Below are 25,339 nucleotides of genomic sequence, written 5' to 3'. Positions count from 1 at the left end.
CCTGAATTAATGACCCTTTACTTTATTATCCCCATCTTGGCAGTGTTTTTTCTCTGTTTCTAAATGTATCTTTGTTTGTTGCATTGATTTGATTTTAGCTAAATTTAACACCACAGGCTAAAAATTTTTTTCTAAAATACAACATTGTACAGTAATTTCTTTCATTTTAAATAGTGAATACTCTTGAGTGTAGTATGATCTGTCTGCTTTGAATGTAGAGGGCAGTATTGCTGTACAAATGACTAGTGTGTTGAACAGTGCAGCAGAATAATTAAATGTGAATTGACAGATCTTTCTTGTAAGCTTTCTATTGCCTCTAGAAATGCTTAAGTGTTGACGACATGCCACTTTATCTGAGTGAATTAATCTTCCATGTTCCAGAGTAAATTATGTTAGAAGAAGCCAGTCAACCACCCTAATCTAAAATTGGGCCTGGCATTCAGACCCTGTCAGGGGAGAATATGCCAAGCTGGTGGACAGGTGGCGTTTAAATATATATTCTTTGTTCCTACTTGGCTCTTCTTAGACATGAGAAGATTCAGCATTGATAGACAATGTGGTTTTGAGCTGTGAAAATGCAAACTGCAGGTAATGATGAATATGCAGTGGAACAGAATGCCAACACTCAAAAGTAAAGATAATGACAGTTGTGCAGTTGAGAGAAATTTATTTGAATTGTAATTAATTTTCTTTTATTGTAATGATTCCATTGTGAGTTCTGAAACACAAAAAGCTTAAGTGGAGAATCATAACCACACTGAAAATTATTTCTTTAGTTATTAGCTGAATGTAATGCATTTGCAAGTCATGTTACAGAAATGTCATGTACAGTTTCAACTACAATTCTCTGAGAATACAGAATTTATTCTCCACAAATACATCTTTAAACATTTAAGGTTGCAAACTAGTGAAAAATATAAATGTCTAGTGATTTTAAAGAAGGGCTAAAACAATGGGTTCAAATCTGTATTTCGAGTCTAATGTGTAATTTCAGAATAAATCAGATACTACTATTCTAGATACGACTACTTTATTTAATCAATAAATAACACTTTGGACAATTAACACAGTATTTCCAATAAGACCTTTACAAATTTGAGGTAATATTTACTAGTCTATGAGGGGTAAATTGATCATCATTGATACTGCATTAGATCAAATCATGAAATGTGCATTTGTCTGATTACGTACATAATTTAGAAATGTACAAAAACACTCAAATGTCTACACATGCATAAAAGATTCGGGACATGTACATTAGTTTCTTGCACAAGCTGGTTTGGACATTCTCAAATCTCTTGCATACAGTTTTATGTTTAATACAGGCAACAACAACAGAAAACTGCTGAAGAACCATTACAAATTCACAGTACAACAGTTAGTAAGCCACAACCATTTTTTTTTTCAGGTTCCATACAGTAAATAGTGATATTTTTAGAATCATGTTTAAAATCTCTCATGGCAACTTTTGGAGGCTCTCATAGGGATGCTTTAGGTTAATAAAATAAACCTGTTATCTTCATAGACCTCATTTTCATATTAAAACACTCTCATAACGTTTAAAACCAATTGTTTATTTTAATTTTTCAGCCATGTTGCTCTTTGTCATGCAGGGGAGACTTTAAGACATTGAATGTGCTACAGCATCTGAGATTGTGATGCATGACACTAACTGCTGTTAAAGCATAAGTGCACAGGTGGATTTTATGTTTGTTCTAGCCAAAAGAAAAAAAACAGGATTGACCCATTTTGTAATATCATAACTATTTGTTTATTCTCAGAAGATGAATATTATGTGCTAAATGACATGTTTTGCTATAGTATGTGTGACATGATTGTGAATGTGCATAATGTAAATTAGCCCTTATTATAGATGATTCGGCTCCAGCTGCATTAGACTTCAACAACACTGTTAAATGCAGCGGTACCTCTCACAAACAAAGCAAATGCTTTATTTTATAATGTTCAGGCACTGAGACACACTGGTCATTTGCGAGCACTCGGTCCAATTACAGATTGCAACCATCTGAGTAGCTCAGGAGGGCTGCTCTGAAACTGGATAACGCAACAACAGAGCCGTTAATGGAGCGCAGTGCATCCTCGCAGCTCCCCACGGTAGTTTCTTTCACCTGGATGGTTTTGGCTAGGAAAAAGGTGTGTGTAATAATACCCACAGTGTTTTTACAAGGGGAAAAAAACAGTTGCACTCAATAAAATTAGCAGAATAGAGATAAGAGAGGTAGCAGCTTACCTTAGGCTTTGTCATCTCAAGACAAGATGTGGACGAAAAGAATTGCCAAACCAATGTTCAGGAATATAACCATGCAGATCATAATCGTGTTTGGCCCCTAAGAGAAAAAAAGTGATTACAACTGTTAGTGTCTATTGTGTAAAGTATAATAATCAAAGCATGGTAATCCAGGTGGCATTTACTTGTAGAATTGCTCAAAGGCAGTTTGGCTCCAATCTGAACCAGCAAATTAAGCCTTCAGGTTTCTGGAATTTTCCAGGTGTGTTGAGAGCTAATCTCTGTAAGAAGGTGGCCCTCCAGGAGCAAGATTGGACACAGCTGTGTTAGAGCAGGAGTGTCCAATCCTCCTGTTGTAGGGCAAGTGTGTTAGGGTAGGTTGGAGCTTAACTCTATACAGGACACTGGTCCTCCAAGAGCATGACTTAACAGGGGTGTAGAGGAACCATCCCAAATTTCTCAGATGCAATTGGTAAAAGTTTATCCCCTTGTAAATAATTGTTTTCTCCATACTAGAAGCAGCTGATTGTTGTGGCGTATGCCCGGTGAGCCACAAGATGCTGCTGCGATGCAATGCAACGCTGGGTTTCTGATCACAAGGGGCTTTCTGAAGGTGAGTTATTTTGTTATTTTTTAAACTTGTTATTTTGAGGGTTCAGCCTTGAATAGATATGCCTAATTGTGAAAAATGTGGTCAGAGGACCGGAGCCAGGGCCAGATTTCAATGAACACAATCTGTCTGTGTTTCAGAGCAGTGTGTTTCTGTCTATTCAAGAGCTGTTTAGAAGAATGAGATTTCTCATAACATGGCCCGTTGGGAGGACATCTGAAGCTAAGATAGCCACTGTATACTGAATTAAGATAACATATTAATGTAAGAAAACAGGCCCCTGATTGATAATTAATAAACAAATTCAAGCTGTTTAAACACATTCAAAAAGGGTATGAGGTACTGCAGAAAGATTTTACTGTCTTTACTGATTTTACTAAGATTTTACTGTGCAAAAAAATGACAAACGAATTATAGGCTACACAAACTAAAGCATTATAGTCAAATGGCGGACCGTGGTCTGCATCCTGTCCCATCCGGCATGTCCATCCGGACCGCGAGACAGAATGGTAGCACAATTTTCCTGTTTCTAGTTGAAGTGAGCAGAGCGTCAAAGCAGCGGTACGGATCACACCACAAGCACTCAGGATCGTTAGTGGTATATCCTCTGGTAGTTTTATCAAAAGGCAAACACGCTTCCTTCAAGCCCTTTCAGATCATATTCTCTCTTTCTCCAGACACGCACCACAAAACGGAGCTTTACGCTAACACGCAACCCCCCAATGTCATCATCCATCGTGAAGTTTCACTTTATATATAGGTAGACAATGCACAACCCTGATTGAGAACCTACTTGTAATTTCAAAGATAGATTTGTTAGCCTTACCTCATCTAGCTCCAGAGACTCTTGTGTGGCTTCACTAGTGGCTTTCACAACAGACTTCTGCCTTGCCTCAATTTTGGCCTCGACCTTGGCAACTGGTTTAGCAACCGGCTTGGCGATGGGTTTAGGTTCTGGTTTAGGCACTGACTTGGGCTCAGGCTTTGGTGCAGCTTTTGGGGCAGGGCTTGGTTCTCGTGTCGGTGAAGGTTTAGGCTCAACTTTGTTGGTTAATTTCTTCTCCTCTCTAACTTCTGTCCTAGACCTAGGCTTGTTTTCTGTCATCGAAGCTGGGCGCTCATTTACAGGCTCTTTTGTTTCAGCTCTATGTTTGACTTCAGCTGCCTTTGGCTCTGGTGTGACTGCTTTGGAGGAAAGCTTAGGGGCAGGGTAAGGTGGTTCTTCTTCGTCGGTGGAGAGGACGAGGTTGGTTCTTACTGGTGTTGCAGCAGGGACAGGTTCTGCTGCTTTTGATTCTGAGTCCATTTTCTGCAGGGCTTTGATTTCCAGGTCCGAACCCTGCTCAGCTTTGACACTTTGGCGGCTGGGGGTACGGGATGGGGCCTTGCTGCTGGGAGCAGAATGCACCTCAGGAGCGGCTGCTGGAACGGGAGCAACTGCAGAAGTGGAAGAAGGGGTGGTGGGTCTACTGCTCGGCCTACTACCTGCTCGACTGCTGCCTCTGCTACCACTGCCTCGACTGACCTTGTCTCCGTTCCAGTTGCCAGGGCTCAAGAGATTCGGATCTTCCTTGCTGGGTGCCTGAGGAACTAGGACTGGAGTAGGTGAGGGGGTGCGTGCACAGGTGGAGCTTGGTCTTTCCAACTCATGCATGAAGGGGCTCTCTGGGGGTGTTGGTAGGGAATCCTCAGCTAACAAGGGCTCATGCATCCCTATGTCCGTGTTCTCGTTGCTCTCAGCAACCTCCTGCAGGGCTCGTTTTTTCAGATACTCAGGACCTGAGGGACACCATGTGATGCATGTATTATTAGAATATAATTCAAAAGATGATATTGATACTATGTAATTTAGAACATACAATTATTATTGAATGACAGGTTTAAAGGTGTACTAATTACATGTATATGTTTTGCAGGCTTTTATATGTGTTCCAAAGCCACCAATACAATTAGACCATGTGTCTGTTGATCAAGCAGAATGTGGAAGTTGGTCATTGTTGTTTTTGTCCCTTCACTGTGATTGGACGGCTGGGACAGTGATGAGTGCTGAAGAGCACACAACGCCTCATCACTCTACTGCCGTTTTAAAAACTAGCCTCTAGAAAAATGCTTTGGTGAACACATGGCCATAGGCTCTCTGCTGCCCCCACAACATAAGTTGATGTTCTCTGGAAAATGTTGGTGTTCGAGGTAAATTCCGGTTTCTGTTTATTAACTTGTGATGCATGTCTTGTGTAAAACAAAATACCTTATCTAAAATTACATTTACAGTCACTTTTATGGTTGATATTTACAGACATTTGCATCATATTTATTTTTCTCTTAAATATTTTCTGAACATTTCTGAAAATTGCTTGGTCTGAGATTCTTGCTCAAAATATAATATTATAAAGGAGTGGATGACAGAATAGACTGCGTACTACTATAACTATTTCTTAATGCAAAATAAAAGGTTTTGTTATTTTAGCTTTGATTAAAAGTGCTGGGAGTTATGAGATAATAGGCAGTGCATGCATTAATGCATTTGAAGTTATCCTGGAGTCCATATTTTAATGTGGTGCCTAATTGCCTGTCTATCTCTGAATCTTTATCACATTATCACACTTCTTTTCTGATCGTTCTTCAGTTTTGTCTAAGATTTTGGAGACCGACAGTGCCAAAATAAAACCGTCAAGAGTTTAGCAGTGCCCTTCAGATGGACAGACACAGGAATACGGTGAGCTGCTGAGGGGCTAGTGTCCCAGCAGTCTAATCCTGTTTTAGACATTTAAAGATGTTTACATGTGGGCTTTAGGGACTTAAGACATTAACAGCACATGAATGCTCCCATACTGTAAACTTGACGTTGTCTAGTTTAACGAGCATAATTTACTTCTCTACCTCTTCTGAATTTACTTCTCTGAGCTCACCTCCACTAATCAAACACACTGTCATTGGACCGGGAGGATCTTAACCAGCCTCTGATCCTGTGGCTTTTGTTGATATGCATTTAGCAAACAATGAAGTCTTCTACCTACCTGGTTGATGGAAGGAGGGAGAGAGCTCTCTGGCAACCACACGTGCTATACTAGACTCATTGTTAGCAGCTATAGCGGACTGTTCGGCGGCGTCTCCTTTGCTTTTGGCATGGGCCGTTCTGTGATGAGAGAAAAAGGCATTTAGTCCGTGCAGTGGTATTAAATCAAATATTGGAAAATATTGGGAAATCAAGTTAAAGGGTTAGTTCACCCAAAAATGATGTCATTAATGACTCACCCTAATGTCGTTCCACACCCGTAAGATATCCGTTCATCTTCGGAACACAGTTTAAGATATTTTATATTTAGTCCGAGAGCTTTTCTGTCCTTCCATTGAAAATGTATGTACGGTATACTGTCGCTTTCCAGAAAGATAATAAAAACATCAAAGTAGTCAATATGTGACATCAGTTAGTTAGTTAGAATGTTTTGAAGCATCGAAAATACATTTTGGTCTAACCCGAGTTAACCACAAATAACTTTCGAACTAACCCACAGATGTCACATATGGACTACTTTGATGTTTTTATTACCTTTCTGGAAAGGGACAGTAAATTAATGGAGGGGCAGAAAGCTCTCGGACTAAATATAAAATATCTTAAACTTTGTTCTGAAGATGAACGGAGGTCTTACAGGTGTGGAACGACATTAGGGTGAGTCATTAATGACATCAATTTTAATTTTGGGGTGAACTAACCTTTAATGTAGTGGTCAAGAATGAGATTGGTGCATTGCAATGTCAGATTTAGTTTAAAGAGTTGGTTGATTATGATTTCACTTTGTAAGGACTACAACAAACGGCTGGTAGGGACGGGTGATGCATGGGTCAATGTATAAACAACCCGCACCCAACCGACGTTTTCAACTAACACGCCCGCAACTCGGGCCGCAAAAAAAAAAAAAATATTGTACCCGACCCGCTGCCTGACCCGCATTTTTTAAAAGTAGTAAATGCTTCCTGGCATAATAGCCTATCCATTAATCCAGCCTGTGGAGGAAAGAAATGTTTCAGGCCCTGACGTAGTGCGCTTAGAGGTGCGCTTTTTCTGAATGCTGTATGATATAGCCTAGTATTATGTAATAAAGGCTTGATTTATTCATTTATTTTGTTTAGTTTTCTTAACAATTAAGAAGCTGCATGGTTTTTATCCAGTCTAATCGAAGTGTGCGTCTCTCCTCCGACTTTCCCAACAAAAATCCTGCCCTGGATTGTATACGCCAAAATGAGTTTAATGCAGGCGGTTTTTTGCGTGCATATGATACGCACTTTATGGCATATTATACGCACGAACCGGCCACCCAACCACCCTCATCCTACCCAAGAGCGTGTCATATACACGCCATAAAGTGCGCATTATATTCACGCAAAAAACTGCTTATTATATGCACGCAAAAAAAAACTGTGTAGCATATGCACGCCAAAACTCATTTCTGTGTATACATTCCATGAGATTGCACACTCGTTCTTTTGATACGCATTACCATGTGATGGTGTTGGACATTACTGAGCTATATGAGTTTAAAAGTATAGCCTATTAAAATGGTCCAATGGGATTGCTCAGTTCAACGTGTTTGGAAATTGGGCATTTTGTCCCGCGTCATCTTTATTTTAAACAACCTGACCGACCGCGACCCGAATACCATTCAATTTTTTTTTGATGACTCGTAACCGCAGGTGACCAAATGCATCCGTTCATTTTGGATCAACGCGCACATCACTGGTAGGGACGACAATGAGTTTATTCACAGGTTAGTGACATCTCTAATGATAAAATTGACATAGACCCCACCCCCGGGAACACACAACAAAGGGGATGAGGCCATGTTGAGAAGAGGAAGAGTTGTTGTGATAGAGCACAGAGTCTGCTCAAGCTGTCGCATCTGTCTTTTCACATGTATTGCTAGACAGTAACATAAATGCAATATCATGTTATAAAAGCAAGATGACAACATAAGTTATATCCGTAATTATACTAAACTATACCTGTTCTATCTTCATGCAGCATATATTCTCTGGTTCTGAAGGCATCTTACAACAGTTCACACACAAGCGATTTATTGATTATTATGTCAGAATATGCTAATCAATGACTTGAAGATAGTAGCGGCCACATCAGCTACATAAATTCTTCAATCATCCATTCAAAAATATCCTGTTGCATTCTACAAGAAATCACTTCTTCGTAAGTCTCCATCACTGTCCGACTCTGGTTTGAACATAAGAGGCTGAACAGTTTCAGTGTGCGTCTGTGTGAGGTAATCAAAGCTGCTAACTCAAGTTCTTAAAGCTCCGCCCTCTTCTTGAAAGGGGGCTGGGAGCAGCAGCTGATTTGCATTTAAAAAGACATAAAAATGTTAAATTTCTGCTCACCCTCAAAATGTGACAATTTTAACATACTATAAAAATGATCTGTGCTGTGTTTTGAGCTAAACCTTTACATACACACTCTGGGGACATAAGATACATATTATATATAAAGGTCCATAAAAAAAGTGAATATTATTTTTATAAATAATTGTATAATTTAGTAAATATGTCTGTTTAATTTTACGAAGCATATTACTTTTTGGAGTTGTATAATGTTTACTTTTTTATGTACAGTATATTTGCATTGACAAACTTTTAGTAGAAAAAGGCATTTATATTCTGGATTGTTCACATGCTGCTTACATATTTGGCAGATGTTTTCCTACCACTTACAGTGCATTTGAGAATGATTGTTTATATATCTAGTATTCCCTGGGAGTTAAAACCATGGTCTTGGCATACACTACTAGTCGAGCCATAAGGACTGAGCATTTCAATAAAACCAAAATAGAAATTCATTAGGACTTTAAGTTAACACCTGTCTACAACAGATGCATAAATGCAATATGTTTTTGGTAGTGTTTCAGAGGTGCACTACTGATGGAAATCTTTATTTATTTCTGCCATTTCTGACTTAGATTAAGTAGTTGAATATTTTTATGTGGCAAAGATGCCATCTTCAGGTCTTGGGCTATTTGTTATGTTATGATAGGTAAGGCATGTGTATTTTTCTGTAATGAGTATTTGTCTAATTTCAACCCATATCTTGCTAGTAGAACCAGAGCAACCCAAGACATCCTGTCTCGTCTTTATTTAGATAGATGTGTTAGCAGTTGTCTGCACTATAAAAAGTAACGTTAACATCTCCTCAGCACTTAAGAATCCCATGCAGTACCACCACCCACCCCAGTCAGTGCAGCAGAACAACAATAATACTGAAGAATGTTCCAGAGAAAGCCCCACTGACCCAAGAGCCGCAAGAGTTTGGGTTGCTCGCATGCGTGTTGCATTAGAATACAAGAGGAAGAAGTGTGCTGGGGGGTCGTATGACAGGGGGGTTATTTATAGCTGAGGAGGGTGTCCTCTTCACCTATTTGGCTGAAACTAAAATAAATCTCTCTTTTAACACCCTGCGCCTCACAGTGAGAGATGAGTACTGCTTTGATAGGGCATGCTGCTTTAGAGAAGACCACCCTTTATTCTTTACTGCATGCATGGATTTTATTTATGAGAAATTATTCATGTTTTATTGGTGTTGGTCACATTAAGAATTACAGTGCAAGCCACAAAACATTAGTTTCAGCTGATTGATTCCATAATTACACATTTATCGAGAAGTTATGCTGGAAGACTTTTTTAAAGTCTAAGTTTGCATTTTAAAGTATCCATAAGTGCTTTTGTAACATGTCTGTCTTTACGTGTGCAGTACAAATGACGAACCTTCACTCTTAAACATTTTGGTAGTCACTTTGATTGAAAACAGCGTTGTAGTATTTACTCTGTGATATTTTCCATACTGTAATTTCATCCTGAGTTCAAAATAGCCGGACCACTTAAAGACACTGTACTGAGGGTGGCTGTAAGTGGAACATTTAGAAAAGTTCAGACCCTCCCATTGGTATGTTGTAGATATACATTTACAGTAATGTACAGGTGCTTTCATAAATTTGTGCGGAAGTTAATATCCATAACAGATCATTAAAGTTTTTAACTCTTTACTGTTACCAACTATTTATTAATGCTGCCCTGTACAATAAAAAAACTATAAATATAAAATAATGTCAGCAATTACATATTTACTGGTTTGTTGTTTATTGACCGATAGATGCCATTTTCTGCAGAGATAGAATGTGTGATGTTAGTAGAATAATAAAGCCCAGTGACCATAAATTAATTAACATGCAAATCTTTTAGCAGTGCTTCACATGTGGAAATTACTTCATCCATTCCTTGGGTTTCATTATGTGATCACGGACCTTTTTATTATTAGCCTGACAAGCCAGACCCACATCAAGATGTTTGGTCTGGGAACTCACCATTGACAGGGCTCAATCTGAGGGGTGGGATAAACGGTTGTCTTTCAAACAAGAACACACTAGAACATAAGTAATAGGCTATTTTCTAACCTGGTTTTGAGGCTCTCTCTCAGATGTCAACAAGAGAGGAAGAGAGAGAGAATAGCAGAACAAGAACGGAATATAATGAGATTGATCGGCCTGTCGGGCTTTGCGAGCCCTTGCCCATACGTGTCTGAGGTATATTTCTGTTAGACACGTACACATAAGCAAAACGATCTATAACAATGCAGTACTATCACATATAAAAACACATTGTACTCACATCGGTGTGTTGCACCATTCCTGTCGGATCCAAATCCAGCATCGACCTGAGATTTGTTTACAAACGATTCCACAGTTAAATGAAGGGAATATGTCTTCCCCACGTGAGCTGGAACTTCATTAAAAATAAAGTTCAACCACACATTCCTAATATTAGGATCCAAAGGAAGCTTATGCAGCGACTGTTCTTCCACAACCAGGAATAGCGCAATATCTTAATCTTCCTCGGCATGAAATTGTTGATGACCAGCTAGCACGAGCCCTCCATGAGTCGGTGGGGCGAAGCTACTGGATTAGACATGCTGTAGATATGCGTATAGACACGCTGTAGATATGCGTATAGACACGCTGTAGAGGCGGTGTTTCGTCACGCACTGACGTCAGTATAAAGCACAGGACTGTTTGCTGAGCCTGGTTTCTATAAAAGCTTTTCTTTGACTAACAAGGAAGTTTTCAGTTCTGAAACTTACAGGATATTCATATATTACCATCACCTTTTATATATCAAAAGCTCAAGGGAAAGTTGATTCCTCAATTCATCACCCCTTTAAATCCAGAGAAATAAGCCATTTTAACCAGGAGATGGACCGTGTCTGTGCATCGCCTATCAATGATATGATACTGCGTTTCTGGTTTTATTTTTTGTAGAAACCATTGAAACACCAAAGACGCATTAACATTATATTATGTGTTTTATTAGACAATCTTGTTTTCTTGATTTACAGTGAGCTGGCTACCCTGTTTTACCATGCCTAATATCGATATAGCTTACTGCAACAAGTGTCTTACAGTAGCCGCCGAGCGAATGCACAGAGTAGCATTATTACACAACTTTCCACACACACAATTTTTTTTTATATAAATATAATATGTATCTAATATGATAAAACAGTGCTGCATTTCCCCACATCCACATGACCGAAAGAAACGGAAAAGGTCGTCTGCAGCATAATAAATGCTCCACAAAATTAAGACGTCATCAGGCTATGCCTTGGTTTTGAATAAGCGTCCTCTACTAGTGAAAAGTTACATATTGTGCATATTTTTTCAAGGTTTATGCATTTCAAGTAAAATTCCATGAAATGTAATTGAATAATCCTTACATATTATGAGTTGAGAATTTTAAATGAGTAAAAAAATTCAACATTTTGTGTAAATCTTAACATATTTTATAACGTATGTCTTTCCTGTAGCTCAACCAGTAGAGCATGGCACTAGCAATGCTAAGGTCATGGGTTTGATTCCCAGGGAACGCAAGAACTGACAATAATGTAAAATGTGTACCTTGAATGCAATGTAAGCTGCTTTGGATAAAAGCGTCTGCCAAATGCATAAATGTAAACGTTTTAAATCTATACATTTATAATTACAAATCACATAAAATAAATTGTCAATTCCCTTAAGATTTATATAAAACATTTTAAGCTCTAGTTTTTTTTTTTTTTACTCATTAATTTTTTTTCTATTCAATTAAATTTAATTATTCAATTAAATTTCATGGAATAAATCTTTTATTTTTATTTTTTTATTTTTTTTTGAATAGCAGCATAATCTGACATAAACTCTCTAATCTCTGACTTGTTTTTTCTTCAGATCCACCAGTATAATATTTGTCATTCTTTCATCTGTCATTTTTTATATTAAACATACATTCTCTTATATGTAGCATAAATGAGAAAATATTTACTTGCTGAAAACGCTTAAAGGGTATTATAAAGCATCATAGTCTAATTATGCATCTGGGTATCATGCACTCCGATAACCACCAATTCAATGAGCTGAGTTCAGGAACTGAGCTGGGTGTTGTACATCTATATACCCCAGCCTTCTCACTCATTTGCAGGATGGGCAAAATTTATATCCCATGAAAGGATCCGACACCATTGCTGACGCATTTCTTTATGTGAGACCAGCAAGAGCTCTTTTGTACTGGTTTACCGATCACAAGAAACATTCACACAAGAAACGATCACATTTGATCAGGGAACAAATTTTCAGGGTATATGTTGTTCATTCAAATGTATATATATATTAGATCATTTGATAATAAACAATATTTATATCTATATTAGTTATTTATATATATTTTTGGAGGAATGTAAGGGGGGTAGATTACATCAGGTTGATCTGTGTAAGCGTCTAAGAAGCTGAGGATAGAAGAGGCTATCAGCTGTTGCATTCCCCCATGATTGTGATATAGCAACAGTGCCTGTCCTTTTTTAGACAGGCCTCCTTTTCTGACACCAGACCCACGTGCGTCATTTACACCCAGTGCCGCGGCCTCTGAGGAGTCTCGTCTTCCCTCTGCTGTTCTAAATACGCTATGATTAGAGCAAAGGGGTTAACCGGCACCAGGGCCCCACTGAACAAACTCTATGGCCAATCGTTTTTATCTTTGATCTCACCACACTGGTGGAGGGCAAGGAAGTCTACAGATGGTGTGCAGTGGTGTTTTGAAATGAGGAGGCAAAGTCCTCACGTTTTTATATATCACTGTTACACTAAATTTTATTGGTTAAATAAACATGACATAAAAACAGAGACCAAATACATTTTATCATGTAACTATGTAATGTTCTATTTTTTGATACCAAGTATAAATTTCATCAAGTTAGTGTAAGTTTTAGTTATTCCAAAATAATAACTAAAGAAATAACTAACATTTCTTTTTATCTCTTTCCCCGCCATATTGTGTATTTTGACCTCACCCAGCGGAAGTGATGGCGGCATGGCGTCCTCGTGGCTGTTAGTGTAAAAAATGATATAAATACTCTTCGGTTTCTCACACAAACCGATCGTTTCATGTCTTATTTTTTTCATAGCCTGCATCTGGATCAAATTCAGAACAATGATCAAAACATAGATGGATTAGATCACGTCCATCAACACCCCCAAAGCTTCTTGTAGATCCTTGGGTTGACATTTCATTCGGTAACATTAGGCAATTTTGATTTATAATTTGCTTAAAGGAACACACCGATTTATTTATTTACTTTAGCTTATTCGCTGTATCCCCCAGAGCTATATAAGTCCATACCATTTTTTTTTTATCTCCGTGCATGCCATAACTCTGTCTGAGACAACCAACACTAGCCTAGCTTAGCACAAAGACCGGAGGTAAATGGCTCCATCTAGCCCTACTGCTCAATAAGAGACAAAATAACGCCAATATTTTCCTATTTACATGTTGTGATGATCTGATTGCTCACTAAAAAAAAAACAGCCATCATGCTTTCAGGCCATTTCAAGTTTGATTTTGATGTGACATACAGTGATATTGAGTTTTCTAATAAATGTTTTCAAACGTTTTAATTAATCTTCCCACGGGAAACTCTTTCTCCGCTAAGCATTTAAAAAAATAAATAACATTAAATAGTTTTGATTCATTTGCTGTTTAATGATGATGATCACGTTATTTTACATATCACCTTATTTACATAGATTACATATGATCGTTTTTTTTTTACTGCATCTTCCTCGCGCGTGTTTTAATCAGGAGCTTCTGTACTCATTCAGGAGATGCATTAGCCTAGATATCTAGACGCACCCTAGCGGCAGCAAATCTAATCTGCCCACGAGTGTCGTCTAGCAACTCTCAATACACTTCTGAGCTGTAAATGCCAAACTCTGATCGGGCCAATCACATCGTGGATAGAGTCGGTGGGTGGGGCTTAACATAATGACGACGAGTTGCGTTTGAGTGCTTCTAGTAAACACAGAAACTGGCGAACGGCTGTCTTTCAAATCAGCTTTGACCTCGACTCTCGGAGACTTGGAGTTAAGCTTTTCTCTGAGTAAAGAACAAAGAACGGCACAGAACACATCTTCCCTTCTTAAGAATGACTTCAGAGTTTTGCCGACCGGATACGGCGAAAGTTTAATCTTTCGACTAGCTCTGGTTGGTGTAGCGCTATCCAATTGTGTGCACACCGTGCAGAGGGAGTTTGAAAGAGTGCACGCCGTGCAGAGGGAGTTTGATAGACAACCATTTATCCCGCCCCTCGGATTGAGCCCTGTCAATGGTGAGTTTCCAGACCAAACATCTTGATGTGGGTCTGGTTTTTCAGGCTAGAGATCCGTGATAGCACCCCCTAGCACCAACAGTGAAAACACGGAAACCCAGGAAAAAAAATCAGTTTTTGGCCTCGAAGCATTTTCTCACAAATATGCTTTATAAAAATAACCAAATCATAGGAAATATGTAGATTTTTAAAATAGTTTTGTCTTATTTGAAATCATTTTAAAAGTCCTCATTGAAAGTTTGTTGAGGTCCTCTAAAGAGCCCAGAGCCCCTGGTTGAGAATCACTGCAAATGAAAAGGTAGGGTATTGACATTTTTTTATGCTAAACACTATTTAGAAGCAGACTAAAAAATATGTTTCTGTGACCTATTTACTGTTGAATGACAACAGAAAAGTTACTGCCAAGTTCACTGTAGACAGTTGTGTTGATTTTGATTTCCGGTTGTTCTTTCTGATTTGTCTGGGTTGGTGTAAGGAGTCTGTTTTTCTTGTGCCAATAATGATAAGATCAGATATCTCCTCTATAAACAACGATATGGCTTAAAAAGTGGCATGGAGGTGTTTATTAACAATAGGCTCCTTATTTGAACAGTCTTTACTTAAACATACTTGAATGTTATTCTGGCAGGTATGAATGTTTTGCTTATGTATAAGGAATGAGGACAATGAAGTCCTGTTTTCTGATCCTAAAACGTAGGCTTTGATTGACTAGTTTTCTTGTCATTGTGTGCAATCTGGTTTAAGACCGCTGTCAGGCTGTCATCTTTAATTATGCATGAATTCATTTTTATGGGATGAGCATCAACAGCAGCATGAATTTGATGACTGAGAACCTATGGCTGTTTGTCTTTGGTTTGTGCATCTCCTTACAAGGAGGGAAGATTATATCAAAGCCGCTGCACCTGAATTTGGCCCGCTGTTTATAACTGTAAGCATCCCAATGATAAACTGCAGATGCTGTCAGGAGTGTGTGGAAATCTAAATATTTTATCTTGGAGGGAAGCTGTATTATTAGTGTCAGTGCGTTAGACTCCTCTTTATCATGTCTGGAGCTAGGCCTAGCCACCAAGACGCCATGAATAGAAAAGAAGCTTGGACTGTGTACCCTGCTCTGAGACTGTTTGTTTCTGCATTTGGACAGGCTGTCTGGAAACCGACACCAAGGTGGTTTCAGGATGTTTTTGTTCTTGCACATGTTATGTAAAACCCACAAAGCACATTGGCTGGCAACTCGGTAAGCCTTGACATTTTATTTATTTTAAATACATATCCTATCAGAATAAAATGTCTTTAAACGTTAATGTATTGCATTGTGGCATCTCATGTGAAATACGTTGGAATATTGTGAAGTGTTGACGCTCATATTTAGCCATTACTAGTCTCAAGGCCTATTTACTAAAATTATAAAATTATATATATATATATATATATATATATATATATATATATATATATATATATATATATATATATATATATATATATATATATATATATATATATACCTAAAGGATTATTAGGAACACCTGTTCAATTTCTCATTAATGCAATTATCTAATCAACCAATCACATGGCAGTTGCTTCAATGCCTTTAGAGGTGTGGTCTTGGTCAACACAATCTCCTGAACTCCAAACTGAATGTCAGAATGGGAAAGAAAGGTGATTTAAGCAATTTTGAGCGTGGCATGGTTATTGGTGCCAGACGGGTTGGTCTGAGTATTTCACAAACTGCTCAGTAACTGGAATTTTCACGCACAACCATTTCTAGGGTTTACAAAGAAAGGTGTGAAAAGGGAAAAACATCCAGTATGCGGCAGTCCTGTGGGCGAAAATGCCTTGATGCAAGAGGTCAGAGGAGAATGGGCCGACTGATTCAAGCTGATAGAAGAGCAACTTTGACTGAAATAACCACTCGTTACAACCGAGAAATGCAGCAAAGCATTTGTGAAGCCACAACACTCACAACCTTGAGGCGGATGGTCTACAACAGCAGAAGACCCCACCGGGTACCACTCATCTCCACTACAAATAGGAAAAAGAGGCTACAATTTGCATGAGCTCACCAAAATTGGACAGTTGAAGACTGGAAAAATGTTGCCTGGTCTGATAAGTCTCGTTTTTTTTTTTTTTCGTTTTTTTTTGAGACATTCATATGGTAGAGTCAGAATTTGGTGTAAACAGAATGAGAACATGGATCCATCATGCCTTGTTACCACTGTGCAGGCTGGTGGTGGTGGTGTAATGGTGTGGGGGATGTTTTCTTGGCACACTTTAGGCCCCTTAGTGCCAATTGGGCATCGTTTAAATGCCACGGCCTACCTGAGCATTGTTTCTGACCATGTCCATCCCTTTATGACCACCATGCACTCATCCTCTGATGGCTACTTCCAGCAGGATAATGCACCATGTCACAAAGCTCAAATCATTTCAAATTGATCAAATCATTTTAACATGACAATGAGTTCACTGTACTAAAATGGCCCCCACAGCCACCAGATCTCAACCCAATAGAGCATCTTTGGGATGTGGTGGAACGGGAGCTTCGTGCCCTGGATGTGATCCCACAAATCTCCATCAACTGCAAGATGCTATCCTATCAATATGGGCCAACATTTCTAAAGACCTTGTTGAATCAAGGGCATGTAGAATTAATGCAGTTCTGAAGGTGAAAAAGGGGGTCAAACACAGTATTAGTATGGTGCTCCTAATAATCCTTTAAGTGAGTGTGTGTGTATATATACACATCGCATCGCATCGCATCGCATCGCATCGCATCACATCACATCAAATTTATTTATTATAATTTTAGTTATATAAACTGCCTGTCAAAATTTAAAAAAAATACAGTGACAATGGCATAAATACAGTAAAACAGTAATATCGTTTTATTATTAAAATTTTAAGTGCTTTTCTATTCTAATATATTAAACATTATTTTATTCCGGAATTTCCAGCATTTTTACGCAAGTCTTCAGTATTGTATGATCCTTCAGAAATAATTACTTGAATAAGCTTGGTGAACATAACTTAATTTTTCCATTTTATAATTATATAAATTATTATTATTATTATTATTATTATTATTATTATTTGTGTAATGTTAATTAGAGTAAAATTTTAAAAGATTATTAAATTAAAATCATTTATGTAATTTATAAAGTATGTCCTACTTTAAATGTTATTGCCATGAAGTTGGGATAATCTACAGTCACTATATAGTAGCAAAATAAACCCTTTCTTTCAGGATGATATGATAACAGTCCTGATCGCTATCCCCCATTATCCCTATAAATAATGAATTCATGCATCTAAACAAAACCTGCAGTTGGGACCAGTGAAATGATTTACCTTGAGTTGGCGATTTCGGCCTTCTGTTTCGCTATGGCAGCTGCCCTCTGGGCTCCCTCCACACTCCGCTCCACTTTCTGCTTAATCTTAGCGCCCTTCAGCTGAATCACCTTCTTCTTAACAGACTTCACCAGCAGGTTGTTAACATACTTGCCTTCTTCTTTTCCGCCCTCTGCGAAAGTGGTGCACCCATAACCGTGGCGTAGGTTGTTCAGCCATTCACCCTCATATTTAAGCCCGCTAGAACGTTCACTGATCCCATAACCTGACCGTTTGTCATTTTTCCACTCTCCTATGTAGACTTCAGTGGTGGTGGCGTCAATGTCCGACTCCACGGGGGGAAACTCTTGACCTTCACCTTCACCTTCGCTTTCACCCAGGCTGATGGTGGAGTTGGCATCGCTGGCAGCGGAGCTAAGAGCTGACTCACTCCGCAAAAAGCTGAGCTTGCTCTTCTGGCTGGAGAGGGAGGTGCGGGAATCAGACTTCTTCAGCTTGCCAAGAAGTGAGCCCCGGCGGAAGAGGCCTTTTTTCTTGGGCTTGACCGCATCTGGGTCCACTTGCAGGGTGAGGGCGAAGCCGCCACGAGACGGGCCCAGAGGCGCGGGTGTGTTGACCATGGTCTCCTGGCCGGATGCATTGGTGGCGGTGATGACTGGGATGTCCTGCTGCAGGAGCGTCCCGTTGCTGTGTTCACTGCGCAGGGAGCTCAGAGAGTTCCGCAGAGGAGAGCGCACCACCGCTGCCATGCCATAGGGAACGCTCTGACGCACCCCATAGCCGTGCCGCATGCCACCGGTAAACTGGCCCTGGAAGGTACCTGTTTTGCCAAAGACATTAAGCAGGCAATGTTAAAATGATAGTTCAGCCAAAAGTGATTTTTTTTTGTCTGGCTATCACCAGACCAAGCTCAATGTTTTAAGATTGAACATTGGTCTGGGGAGTCTGCTCTGGGTTTTCTACTGAACAAGAGGCGTGATCAACAGGCATAGTTCAAATGACTCCTTCAACCAATCAGAAGCGTGTTTCCCAAATGCATTGTTTATTAACTTTGGTCACAAGTTCCGTCGTTATCAACATAGTTCAACGAGTCTGTGTTTCCTGAAACCATACTTCCAACGAACATTCCCAAACAGCATCGCAAACTTGAGTGGTTGCAATAACAGCTCTCGACCTGTGGTTAGAAGCATAGTTTCTTGTTTGCATGTCGATTTAATAAACCTTTATCTTGAGCAAAGTAAGCAAGCTGACATTCAGTACGATCATCTTTTATTTTCGAATGCGTACAAATGTCATTTATGTCTTTTAGATTGTCAAGAGATGTAAGCACCTTTTTCGAAGAGTGCGTATGTACGTACACCCCCTAGTATGACGAGCTTATGATTGAATTGAACAAAAAATATATATATAGTTTATGCAATTGTATTGTTTATTTTGAAAGAATTAAAAGTGCAGTGCAGTTTTGAGTCTGCAGTAAAAGTAAAGTAATTAGTAATTGTAATCCAATTCTTTTCAGAGAGAGTAATAGTACATTAATATATTTGCACTGTTGATGATGTAATTAGTATAGCTTGTAATTAATTACTTAGTAGTAACTTACAAAACACTGCCTATTACAATAATTATATTAGCATCCACAACAACGGACGATAATGTTACATTTTTATGAGAGTGCACTGCTTTTATTCCTTCAGCTACTTTCAAATGCTTGCATTGTTTAAAGTCAGGGGGATTCTGATTGGCTGTTGATGTTTTTATCATTCATCAGCTGGAGGGAAAAACCTTTTTAAAGTGATTCAAATGATATTCTTCTTCTTTTTTGCTGTGCTGTTATGATTATAGTGTGGACTTCTCTATTCTCATGGAATTAGAACGATAGAAATAGAAAACTTCAGTTATCGTTTGTGATGTGAATGGGCCTTTAATGTTTCTTTGTAATCTGTACACTTTAAAAGCAATTTCTGAATGAAAACTGTTTCAAAGTAAATCCTACACAATTTTTGTTTTTCCATCTGTGTACAGTTCAAGTCAGTGGTCAACGATTTTGTTTTGGACCCCCACTGACATTCTTCAATATTCTTTTGTTTTCCACAGAAGTAAGAAAGTCATGCAGAGCATACATGCGTAAATGATGACAGAATTATCATCCCTTTAACTAAACTCCAGATTGTGTTACAACACTGCATTGTATTCAAATTCAGGCTACCCGTAAGCTCATTGTCACTTCAGACATGTGAGACGATGGTATTTACAGCGGTATAACCGCTAGCGAGCCGTCTCTTTCATATCTACCTCTTGGGTAATAAACCACATGTGGTTATTTATGTCATGAGCCTTGTGGGTCTAGTCCTGTCATGCAACACATGTCTGAGATCCATCAGTCCACAGGAGGGGTAGGGCTATTTATTGTGCCTTGATTCACACAGCGCTGCACTAGCGCTCAACATTACTAATAGTGATGACTCAGCTACCAGTCAATAGATACAGTATACAGGAAGACACATACACAAGACACACTCTTAACATGATGCAACTGTATCCATTTAAACCCATAAACAGTGTATTTTTGGACACTTAGCCATACTTTGTCATACATTTTTTATTTCAATAAAACCATATTATTAACCGTATTTGGATATAATGATCTGATGGGTGATGTGATTTTTTTTTGTGTGTGTGTGTGTATGGATAAAATCAGTTTTCTACACGTATTTTTCATTACAGTAACTAAAAAACATATTTCAGTAATATTGTTGAACAGTGCATTTTTGTTATATTGTAAAATATGTTATTCTAAATATTGTATAATCGTATATTATGTATACTAATTAGAGGTGTAACAATACATAGAGTAACAATATATCGCATTACAAAAATACAACATGTATCGTGAATGTTAATAATATGTATTGTAGTTTTAGTGTCAGTACTACATTAAACTACTATATATAATGATGAATATCTATTTTGTGTAATAATGCAATGGGGGAATATTTGTAGGTCCTGCTGCCAAATGTCTAATGTTACCAAGTGGCCTACATTATTTGTATTTTCAGCTTCAGAAATCATGAACAATTTTATTCTGAAGTCACCATTGTCCTGTACATTGTCAGCACTAAGAGCATGCCTATTAATTTCCACACCCAATGTAATACCAAATTTAGCATAGTAATTAAACAGTACATTTTTTGGTTAACCTTTTAGCATATGTCTTGCTGTATGTCACAATAATATCGTATTGTGAGTTCAGTATAGTGACATGAAGGTATTGTTACTCCCTTAGTACTAACATTATTTTGTTTAATGTTTTGTTTGAAAAATGTCCATGTGCTGCTTGGTTTGATATTTTTTCATTTAATGCAGAGGCATACAAATGTCACTATTTATTGCACATGCAAAGCTAAATCTATAAAGTCAAAACGGCTGATTAGCCCCAAAAATAACACAGTGAAATTGAACTTGACACTTAATTTAAGACTGAAAATCGAAAGGATTTAAAAGAATGGAAAGTCAGTTGGTGTAACAGCCTGACGTGGCTCAACGAAAGACAAGCAACTTGGCCACTAGTGAATGAGCCTTTTTATTTGTACTCGCACCACACGCCCAGAATGAACAGGATTTGTGACACTAATTTGTAACCACCCTCCATTCGGCACTGGCAAATGTTTCTTAGCAATAGGCATTTACCCAAAAGGCCATCTGTGGCAACACCAGGGTTCCATCACTGTAAACCTCAAGTTTATACTACTAACATGTACTCAGTGAATGACTGTTCCTCTGATTTTAATAAAGATTTTTAAATTTTTTAGAGACATATTCTTAAAGCTGGGTGCACGATTTATAATAGTCCTTTACAACTGTTACTTATCAGACTGTACGAACATGATCCCAGCTGTATGCTATGCTAAATTTTGATCATGGCTTTTCTTGTTTCCGTGTTTTGTTGTTTTCTCACTAATTGCGGCATCAGGTTCAGCGCTTCTATTGCTTTTTGATTTGACATTGTCATAGGAGAAGTTGTACTGCAGGACTGCGCCTTTTATACTGACAGAATGTCATTAAAGGTAAAAAATTTATTGCAGTGGTCATAAATCGGCTGTTGGCTGTTGTCAAACTAGTGATCAAACCCTTTGACCTAGGAATAAAATAATCTTTTAGGATTCGTAAATGTGTTCTCAGATGGCCAAAATCGTACAGGGTGAACTTAGTTTAAGAATCTTAGCCATGTAAAAGATCAGTGTCAAGGAAAATGAGTATGAAGTAACTAATTGTTACTTTGTTCTGCATGGCAAGCAATACATTACATGACTTTTGCCTAGTGTTGGGAGGGTTACTTTGAATATGTAATAGGTTACAGATTACAAGTTACCCTTTTTAAAATGTAACAAGTAAAGTAACTATTTAAATTACTTTATGAAACATTTGATTTATATTTGATTACTCGCCATGGTGGCAACTCTCAAACAGGTTGTAGCCTAAATCTTTCAGCGGCAATGTGGATTGATGTAATTGGCAGATGATGCTCTTCAAACTCAAACAAGAGAGCCAACCAAAAGCATCAGAATAGCATCTCTTTACTAAACAGCCTTGTTAGTAAATCAAAAACAGGCAAAGCGGCAGATTAATAAAATTCAACATATCCTAGCTTTTTACAGAAAATATTCAGGTATAACCTCTTTGTAATCATTAACATTTTATAAATAACCAATTCAATTACACATTTTTTCTCAGTAACTTTAACTAATTCATTTTGTAATAAAATTATGTTATCTAGTTACATGTAACTAGTTACTTCCTAACACTACTTTTGCATTACTTTTTCTCACCTGGACTGGGCTTGTTTGTTTGTTTGTTTTTTTTTTTTTTATATTAATAAGCAAAAGTTCTATTTTTGGCATATGTAAAGGCCCATTCACACCAAAGATGAAAAGCAAATTCATGGCAGTACAGTAGAGGGATGTGCTGCCATTCTGGATTACAGAAGAATAGGCTACAACAAAGATGTTTAACATACTTATATGAAAATATATTAATTTTATTTTTTGCATTTTTGTTTGTTAGTATGGTTGAATGGGATTACCAAAGGTCAGCAGCAAAACATGCATGGTTCATAAATATCTGATACTAAATACAGGAAGCTAATGTTTGTGTTTTTTGACATATTTATTTTATTCCAGGTTTGTTTTCTATTAAGTTTGAGGAAGACTGAATCTGTTTTTGTGCAAGTGAGATGAGTAAATGCATTCTCACATTTATATAAAACTATGAAAAATTACTTATAATAATTATAAAAACTAAACCTTACTCCTAAAATATCTCAACTTGTGGACAGAAGAGGTGTCAATCAATAAATGAAAAAACAAAGGAAGTTTTTATTTTTTATTTTTTAGGAACCTACCTTTAGAACACAGTGTATTGTAGCCTATTGGCCTATTGTATATATAAGCTATGTACAGTATGATAATTTTCTACCCACAGTGATATGATATTATTAAAATCTCCCTTTTATTCATTATTTTTATCAAAAGTTTAGACATTGTATACAAAATTGGAAAACACTACAAAATAACCCTCTCTGACGTCTAGATGTCTCTTGCTGGATTAAACGTTTTCAAATGTGACGTGACAAACACCATGTTGTGTATAGCACAGGCTACAGTGAAATGCTTATTATGATATAATGCAGTTTAACTTAGCTATTTAAAATAAATATATTTTCACTAAATGGTATTCGCTATTTTTTTTTAATTAAATAAATATATTATGTTCGTTTATCACATTTTGTTCATATAGCAGTAGGCTAATTATTACAATTAGCCAATATTGAGCATGTTTTTGTAGCATATGCTATGTGTTTTGTTCAAATCCGAAAATATCTTCTTTTTTATTTCTTTACCAATTTAGCAATAACAGATTAAAAACAGTAAATACAAATCAGAATAGCATTTCCCCCTCTTTTGGGTTTTTTAAAGGGAAGCTTTTATACTCAATCCCAATCGGAATTGGAAACAGACTCGGTGAACTCCTCACCTCAGGTATTGCGTTACAAACTAACCCGGGTCTTAAAATGTCAGCGCACAGTGCGCGGTTTGCGCTCACAAAAGCACATTCTCCGAGCTTACCGCCATCCGCGTAGGTCTCCGTGCCATAACCATCCTGCAGTCCATTATTCCAGGTGCCCTCGTACTTGGCACCGCTGCCCTGACTAATGCGCGTCCCGTATCTGCCTTTGAATCCGTGCGTCCATTCTCCCTTGTAGATCCAGTGTCCCTTGGTCTCCACGCCTAGCCCATGACGCTTCCCTTGAGACCAATAGCCCTCGTACGTGTTTCCACTCGGCCAGGTGTAGACTCCCACCACCTCGAACCCGTAATTCCAAGACCCGGAGAACTCTCCCTGTCCTTTGGGTCCGGTACAGATCCCGTGCCCGTGCGCTTTACCTCCCTCCCAGCCTCCACAATAAGCTCCGCCATCATCGAACTCAAAGCGACCTCCGCTCATCGCTCCTAATGCAATTAGCTACTAACTTTTAAAACTTTCAAGTGTGACTTCGGAAATCAACAACAACGAACGACTTAATCTTTTACAGGCGCTGTTAAATCCATCTGTCAAATTCCATAGATGCGTAAAATGGAGAGAAGACCTTTTCCTTCTGCTGAACTTGTAGAATCGTCGTCTACGCTCATCATTTGTTGATTGGTATATCCTTGAATTCGTTATACGTCCTAAAGCTTGAAGTTCTAATGACTTGGGAGAGGGAGGATTGTTTTTGTTTGTTTTTGTTTGTTTTAATTTTTTTGTTTTTTTGTTACATGATATTGTTTGAGTTTACAATAATCTATTTAATCGAATTGTCGAGCCAGTGGTCTTTCATGGCTTTCAACCCCTGTCCCCTCTCCCAGCCTCCCCTCTTTGCACTTGGTGCTGCTGGAAATGTGTTTGCAGTCCCAACAAGGCTACCAGATCCCAACACTGTTCCAAAAATACAGGCCAATCGGCCCTCAGCACCCAGGCACTTTTAAAAGCGCTGCCAGATCACTTGCAGAATAGGGTTTGGGCTCAATGTCCATATCAGGGGTCGGTGAAATCTGAGTCTGTTATTTTAAGTGTTTATTTTCAAAGTTAGATACTAGAAACTAATAATGCAGTCGCATCCTTTTTTCTTTTTTGCTAAAGGGCGCACTGCTATACAGACTTTTTAGAGTAATACAGGAAAAAGCCAGAACACCTCATGCAGTAAACAGATCGTCTATAGCAGTCCATGGGCCAAGATTTGGCCTTTTCCATTGTGCCGAATTCAACATCAGTCTAATAAAGCAATAAAAATGACAAATGTTGTATTTCAACTTATTCCTGTTGTTGTTTATATTGGTATTATTTATTTATTCATCTTTATTTTTTTCCCTCAATTTTCTTTATTTACTTAATCTTAAATATTTAACTTATT

The 25,339-nt window shown here is 38.1% G+C and overlaps 1 protein-coding gene across 1 annotated transcript; it reads right to left on the bottom strand.

Annotated features, from left to right (window-relative positions):
• Positions 1-125: 125 nt before the first annotated feature.
• jph2 (junctophilin 2) lies at positions 126-24,808 on the bottom strand. Its single transcript, XM_067445733.1, has 6 exons — positions 24,015-24,808; positions 17,893-18,712; positions 5,876-5,994; positions 3,685-4,637; positions 2,252-2,348; positions 126-2,143 (listed from the first exon to the last, which is right to left on the bottom strand). The coding sequence occupies exons 1-5, from the start codon at positions 24,391-24,393 to the stop codon at positions 2,268-2,270; spliced, it is 2,352 nt and encodes a 783-aa protein (XP_067301834.1). The 5' UTR covers positions 24,394-24,808; the 3' UTR covers positions 126-2,143; positions 2,252-2,267.
• Between the last annotated feature and the right edge of the window lie 531 nt (positions 24,809-25,339).

This window comes from Pseudorasbora parva, chromosome 6 (genome assembly GCF_024679245.1).
Source record: "Pseudorasbora parva isolate DD20220531a chromosome 6, ASM2467924v1, whole genome shotgun sequence".
NCBI lineage: Eukaryota > Metazoa > Chordata > Actinopteri > Cypriniformes > Gobionidae > Pseudorasbora > Pseudorasbora parva.
Note: the sequence above shows the minus strand (reverse complement) of the source record. Positions and strands in the feature narration are given on the sequence as shown.